Raw genomic sequence first — 8,072 nt, 5'->3', positions numbered from 1 at the left:
TTTGGAACACTTTTCCACGATGTCGTCAACACTGTTGGTAGGATTTTGGTGTTTCAATGCATTAAATACATTTAATATAATAATCTTCTCATTCTGAGACAGCGCACATCTTTTCACGCGTTCAGCAGGTACGTAATCTGATAAGCTCGACATTTTACCCAAACAATATTATATCCACTGGCACAATCGTCACTAAACACAAGTCGAATTTTACTCTACTGCACTAGCACGTCTTCGTATATTCAGCCCTAAGACTGGATTGATATGTCACAATACACTGGCTCCTGCCCTAAGATGTATCCAGTAAAATATACTAATGTACACCCATTACCTGTTAGCATTAATGTTACTCGATAATTACCTGAAACGAAATATTACCACGCCCATGGCTGGTTCTTATCTCGGGGTTTTATTACTCTGTTTCATTTCCAAACAGACATAGTAGTAATAATCCGTTATTGTGTGTTTTTTCAGTAAACAAGATTCTAAAGAGAAAAAGTAACTCATTAAATTTATCTGTGGCTCACTACCGGAGCCTCCTTGCAGTGGTAATAACATCGAAACCTAAGACTGTAATTGAAAAATCGTTCAGAATTTATTTTATCTGATGCCCGTTACACCTTCCGCGGCCGTTCTCGTCTCTGATCGGTGAAATTGCGTTCTTTCGCGAATCCCGACGTGCCCCGTATTCAGATCACCTACCTTGAGCTTCTGAACTTTGCCTTTCAGAGACGAATGGGTCCCGATGTGCTGGAAGAGGGACGGCTTGTAGTGGATCCACATTTTCGCCTTATCTCTCTTGCAGTTGTCCTGTAACAAATGGACGGGCTGATTAGGGGTGCAGTGTGCATGCAGACTGATAGTCTTGAATACAAATGGCCATACAGTTCGATAGGAAATTTATTTGGATACACGGAGAATGGAATATTGCACGTATGTTGTAGCAAAATTTATGTGTCACGTTTAACTGGACCTTTGTTTATTTAATGTACGCAAAAGTACACGTAACAAAATGTTCTTGAATCAAAGTTGGGTTAAAGTATCATAGTCTTGATTTAAGCAATCTTTCTCGCGCCAGGATTTAGATATTTATGTGAAAAGTATAGCGAAGGTATTTATTGAGAAAAAATGGTGCGCCAATGACTTTTTTCAAGTTGTGTTGTGCTCAAGTACAGAAGTAATACACTAGTCCAGTTGCATTCTATTGTAATCATAAATAACAACCAAAACATTGCCAATTTTGTCCATTGGGTCAGAAAAATGTCTACAACAGAACCAAACACTATTATTTAATCTGCAGCATTACTTGTTTATAACGAGCGTTCAAATAAAAACGTGGTCGAAGTTGGCTCTGACACATTGGACGTAGGGAGTAGCTTATAGCGGACAACTTAACCTCATTTCTCAACGAGCTGTATAGCAGCTGTCAGTTTCAATAACGTTAATGACTATATAACTTTATTTTAAAGAATAATCGTGATAACAATAACAAACAATTAAAGGAGCTGCGGAAAGTGTCCCCCTCCTTGTTATAACAATAAATTAAAGCAGCTGCTGAAAGTGTCCCCCTCCTTGTTCCAAGCACTTTTCACACCTGTTCCTCAAAGAATTAAAGACATTTTCTAAGATGCTCGGGGTATTGTTAATTTCACGAATCTTGTCTATAAGTCGAGCCTGCAGATGGTTTAAATCAGGAATAGGCAGTTCAAAAATAGTGTTTTTAAGGTAAGGCCACAAAAAGAAATCACACGGCGTAATATCACATGACCTCGGTGGAAATTCATGTTCAGCATTGAGACTTATTAGTCGATTTTGGAAAACTTCCCTCAACATATTCATCGTCTCGCCTGCCGTATGTGCCCTTGCGCCATCTTGTTGAAAGTAAAAGTTTGTAATTTCGTTTTCTTCCAGCTGGTTAACAAAAGGAGCGATAATTTCTTCTCTATACCTTTGCGCAGTAAGAGTACCATTAAAAAAAATAGGTCCATAAATCCTCCTTCGATTGAGAGCACACCAAACTCCAATTTTTTGAGCGTGTAGAGGGCCCTCGACAAAAAAGTTATCTGGTTTTTCAGAAGACCACATTCTCATATTCTGTGAGTTTACGTAACCACTTAAATGAAACCAGGCTTCATCAGAAAAAAAGGTGATATTATGAAGTTCACCGTAGTTGTTTAAAAACCATTCACAAAATACAGCCCGTCGCGGAAAATCAACTTCATGAAGTTCTTGCTGACAAGTTAAACGATAGGAGAACAAACGCAAATCTTTTTTTAACACTGTGTGGCAGGTACCGACTGATACTCCCACCATTTGTGATAAAACACGTACAGAAGTTCTTGGCGCATTTTCCATTATTTGTTGGACATTTTCTTTTAATTCTTCAGTCCGCTTTTTAGGTCGGCCGCTTCCTTCTTTTCTTGTTACACTGCCCGTTTCACGAAAAACATTAACACAACGCTGAACTGCACTTTGAAAAATTTTGTACTCAACAACGCCGGGAAATTGATTTTGAAATTCTATGAAACATTCCTCAATAGAATACTTCCATATTCCATCAATCTTGCGTCCATTTCTAAAGTAGGACTCTATGATAAACACTTTTTGTTCTTGAGAAAACACCATTTTAAACGCTTTTTAAAACGAAAATATTCAAATTGATAGCGGCGATATAGCGCTTTGACAGATGACGTTTAAGTTCATTTGCTATACGCTACGCCCCACGTCCAAATTTTCAGAACTAACTTGACCACGTTTTTATTTGAACGCTCGTTATTTTGGAATGAACAAAGAAGCAATAAATATATTAAACTTGGTTCAAATCCTTGCACAAATAACCGGAAAGAATTATTTATCAATCATGCTTTCCAAAAAGATGGTGTTCCTACGAGAACTTTAATAATAGCATAATTTTTATTGCCTCTATTTTTGCACTTTCTAAGTATATACGATGCAATTTTAATTCAAGTTCAGACGGTTCTTTTAATGCATGCAATAAAGGACAACGAAAAGGCAATAAAAAGATACAGTGGAATGGCCGAGTCTAAGTATACAATGTACATAAACCGTGGCACTGGAATTGATGTTTACGATCTATTAACTGTGAGATAGAAAATGCATTTGGCAATAAGTCTCTGAAGGAAAAAGTCCAATTGAGTACTTTGTGGCCCATTTTAGATTGAAAACAGTGCAAAATTAACGACGCGCTTTATTTTAGCTTGTATCATCAGTTGTGCTAGGATTTTGTTGCGTTACCGAGCTTTGAAGCATCGCCCACAACGTATAAAAGCGCGAAAAAAATCACCACACTTCAGGATATTTGGAAAATAAAATAACCCCAAATTTTACGAAAGCCAAATACTCAAATTCAATGCAGACCCCACTGGAGGATTCTGGACTGTGTTCAAACGTCAACTCGGCCAATTTGATACAGACGATGGCAATTAGATCAAAACCCTTCTTTGCTTGGTAAAAAATGGAACAGGTCCGTTGAAATGGAGAATAAAGGAAAAATATTCTAAAGAAAAAAACGTAAACACAGATAGAATATAAACGGATAAGTACTTTTTGCCGTGCTTGTCCTTTAAAACTTTGTTACCTCGAGTAACTTAACACAAGTTAAGGGAGTTGGCAGAATCTAATTATGGCTCAAAAGGCAGGGGATGAGATACCTATAAGTTTCAAGTATCCATCAATTGAACAGCTCGATCTTCTTAAAAGTTTGGGTTAGGGAAACTTAAACTTTGTATAACAAGATGGATGTCATTTTTCCTGCAGCTGCAAATATTTCGTAAGTCTATTTTCATTATTTATGAATAAGGAAATGTAAACAGATCCGAAATGACTGTTATTATAAAAAAACTGAAAATGCAAGTCAACTAAATAAATAATATTTGCAAAAACAAAGTACTATAATCCAGTTTTAGTACCTATCATGAATAAGTAAGGCACCTCACCATAAATCTTTTATAAGCTGTCGAGTTGAAACTTCGGTTGGCGTATCTCAACCAGAAACCACCCCATTTGTTCTCGGCACCTTGCAGCGTCAATATCGAAGCCTAAATCAATTTGAAGTAAAAGTAGTTTACTTCAATTTTCCGGTCATCAACTTTACGGCACGCTCACAGATAAGTTATTTCGGTGCTTTATCTACTAGGAAATATAACCCCGCCCTCGATAGACTGCTCCTGTAACGCCGCAACCTCGTAGTTGTACGTCATTGTCTGATTCTAGTGCTTGCAACAGCTTTTCAATATAATTTTTTGTCTTTGGAGGATGTTTTATTTAATTTAAATTGTTTGTTGTACATTGCATACAAAGAATTAGGTAACAATATGACATTAAACAGAATTTGGTGTGTGACGTAAATGTAATTGGCCATTAAGGGAGTTTCAAAGTTAAAAGTGGTTTATGACGCCATGATACCCATTAGCCACAATGTTGTTTAACTTTGTTTCGGAAGGATAATAAGATAAAGTGGTTTGCAGACTAGGAGGAAACGTAGTAATGGTAGAAATAGTCAAATTAATGCTTATCCAAACGACGCTGCAACAATGTCAACTTAGAAGACCGAATCATAGGGATCATAAAGGAAATCAGAAGGGAAAACGAAAAGGCTGAGGAATTAATGGCACTAAGGGAAGATATATTGAAATAGGGGTTCCTCGGCGACGGACGGGAAAAGTAATAAATGATATATCGGGTATTTCCTATCATCAGCCCACTTGTCACATTAATTATCAATGATTAACACAGGGTTGATGTAGATTCCTGAGTTTAAAGAGTCTGATAATAAAAGGATATGGAGAGAAAGTATAGAACAAGTAAAATTACTTATGATTAGAAATCTTCAAGACAAAGGCAGTTAATAAAAGGAGGGGATGTCACATTTTCTTTAAATTATTGAGGCATATTTATCGCGACGGAAAACTTGGGCAAGTCGACTATAAATTAAAAAAAAAATCCATTTTTATCCCTTACTTTATTTATGTTTGCATATGACGGGGGTATTACACTGATTTATTTCAGTTAAGTCTCAATTTATTGCGAGATAATACATATATTAAGAAAATATACCCACTTAGGATAAACCATTTGATTGATAAGAATGTTCTGTTATTTTATAAATCGTTAAGAAGTACATAATTAACATAAAGCAAGATGTTAATGTATGCGTTTTGTTTGGAGATCAATTTTACAAGAACGTGGTAAAAGGGACGATGTATTCATTTCTGTGGGGTTTCTTCCTCGGCCAAAGGACATAATAATAATTTTAACAGGAATCAGTATGCATCAAACCGGCTCAAAGTTCGATAGTTTTTACATAGTAATTGTTTAAATTTTTTCTTTTTTAAAATTAAAATATTTTCAAAATCAAATTTCTAAAAATCTAAAGCCTTTGAATACTTGAAAATTTCACCACAAAAAGAAGAGCTCTCAAACTTTAAAATGCTTTTTGAAAAAACATTTTCGCAATATTCACGCTTATAAACAATTGCAATAATTTAATGTTTTTNAAAATTTTCAAAATCAAATTTCTAAAAATCTAAAGCCTTTGAATACTTGAAAATTTCACCACAAAAAGAAGAGCTCTCAAACTTTAAAATGCTTTTTGAAAAAACATTTTCGCAATATTCACGCTTATAAACAATTGCAATAATTTAATGTTTTTTTAATTTTTTTTTATTTTAAAATATTGTTTGAAAGTACTCGGAAAGACGAGTATTTAAAGAAAACCCTTTTAAATGATTTTTTCCGATTTTTGCAATATCAATAATGATTTGTTCGAATTGCAACTAACTCTATCTTGTTCAAAAATTAATTACAAAACTTTCTTCCCTCTTCCATTTTTGTCTAAAATGAATAGTTGCTAAGTTGTCGACGAGAAATCCAAGAAAAAAATAATATTTTTGCTTTTTTTTATACTGTTTTGCAATAACAATTAAGCCCAGGTTTTTTTTTATTTGCATAGAAAAATTATCATTTCTGACGTTATTTAGAAGCCGTTAAAATTTCACCACAAAAAGAAGAGCTCTCAAACTTTAAAATGCTTTTTGAAAAAACATTTTCGCAATATTCACGCTTATAAACAATTGCAATAATTTAATATTTTTTTCAATTTTTTTTTAATTTTAAAATATGGCTTGAAAGTACTCGGAAAGACGAGTATTTAAAAAAAACCTTTTAAATGATTTTTCTGATTTTTGCAATAACAGTAATGATTTCTTTCGAATTGCAACTAACTCTATCTTGTTCAAAATTTAATTACAAAACTTTTTTCCCTCTTCCATTTTTGTCTAAAATGAATGGTTGCTAAGTTGTCGACGAGAAATCCAAGAAAAAATGAATTTTTTTGCTATTTTTTATACTTTTTTGCAATAACAATTAAACCCACGTTTTTTTTTATTTGCATAGAAAAATGATCATTTCTGATGTTATTTAGAAGCCGTTAAAGCAAAAATCTCCGATCATATGCGTTTTACCCAAGTATACCCTTTTTAAAACAAATAGCGCCTGGACTATTTAAAACAATGTACCTATTAGGCTATTTACTATAGTGGGAGCAGATAAAATGGCTGAAACCACATAAAAAATCCTGGAATCAGCCTTTGACCCTACTGCCAATTTCTCTGAAACCTGTCAACCTCAAAGTAGTGTGAAAATTCCCAAATAGGAAAAAAATTAATTTCAACGAGTAGTTGATCCACTTGATTTAAAATATTTTTACATCAACCAGCACCCGATGCTCTCAAGTCCATTAATTTTAATTCAGCCGACATACGCCGCAAACGACACGTCCTTCCGCGTGACGAATATTTCTATTTGTGGGTGAAATACGGCGCGCTGCGACTCCACGGAGACCGTTTCGTAATTATCGCCGTTACCCTAACCCGGTTAATTAAACGAGCCCTATGAACTTCCAGGAACACTTTTAATTAGATCTTGAAGCCGAAAGGGAAAGCCGAGGTCAGGAAGTGCCATAAAATTTCTCGAGGAGGGTCCTGTACCTTCGAGACATTCTAAGGCGTGTCCACGTAGCTCCAGGGCATTAAATTTGTATGGTTGCTGGACCCTCTCCTCAGGGTATACGAGTATTTCTTGTACCGCAATGCTTATAAGTCACGAATCTACCAGATGTGTCAAACAGAAAACATTAAATCATTATTTGTTCCTGCTTTTTCCATGGTTTTAGTTGGAAAAAATGTTCCACGATTTTTGTTCAAAACTAACTTACTTAACTCATCATCTCATCAATGTTACATTCTAAACAACGAGGCATATCCACAATATAAAAGTACTGAACATTCGTTCTGTCAGCTTTGTAATTTCGACACAACATTAGTACGTACGATACCTTTCTCTTCGCAAGAGGAAACCAGATTACGCTCTTCTTCACGCAGCTAGCAGGGTTCGGAATAGGGGTACTCATTTTCAACACGCCACTACAACAACAGTCCTCAACTGACCGCGACAAATGGCGCGCGTTTTACTCCTAACACCTTCGCCTTGCAGTGTTGGCAGATTTATGGAAAACAAAAACTACAGAGCATCAGGATCTCAGTACTTTTACTTTGTGGGTATGCCTCGTACTATTGCAAGGGTGTTGTCCATGGTTAGAAATTAAAAAAGTAAAGTTTGAGGGGTCTGCTCAATTAAAAAAAACGGATAAAACTTAAATTGAATGAAATCGATACTAAATTCGGTTTGTCACAGTTTTGAATTCAAATTAAAACTTAATTATTCATTTTTCATTTAACCAATTTATGACTATCGTATTAAACCATACAAACAGTTGATAAAAACGGTTTGAAAGTGCATTGTAGTGTTTTGGTTAATACATTTTAGAGTTATATTAGTTTTTTTATGTGATACGCGAATATTACAAAATTTTCGATTATTAATATCGGAATCGAGGTATAATAAATAAACAATTACGGCTCCAGCAACATAAATTAAAACTTTGTATTAATTTATTATCTCATTACACTAATGCAAACAATTAAAGGGTCAAAAGAATTTCCGAAATTTTTCAGTGATTTTTGACACACTGTAGTTGTGAAAAATGGTCGTAT

General features: G+C 34.8%; 1 protein-coding gene across 1 annotated transcript in view; it reads right to left on the bottom strand.

Moving 5' to 3' along the window:
- Nucleotides 1–8,072, bottom strand: part of LOC108911728 (alpha-1,3-mannosyl-glycoprotein 4-beta-N-acetylglucosaminyltransferase B) — a 106,224-nt gene that overhangs the window by 22,039 nt on the left and 76,113 nt on the right. Inside the window, exon 7 of the mRNA XM_018716729.1 lies at nt 703–810. Coding sequence (XP_018572245.1) covers nt 703–810 — 108 coding nt within the window. The remainder of the gene's footprint in view (nt 1–702; nt 811–8,072) is intronic.

The sequence above is a fragment of the Anoplophora glabripennis genome, unplaced genomic scaffold (assembly GCF_000390285.2).
Source record: "Anoplophora glabripennis isolate ALB-LARVAE unplaced genomic scaffold, Agla_2.0 scaffold149, whole genome shotgun sequence".
Lineage (NCBI taxonomy): Eukaryota > Metazoa > Arthropoda > Insecta > Coleoptera > Cerambycidae > Anoplophora > Anoplophora glabripennis.
Note: the sequence above shows the minus strand (reverse complement) of the source record. Positions and strands in the feature narration are given on the sequence as shown.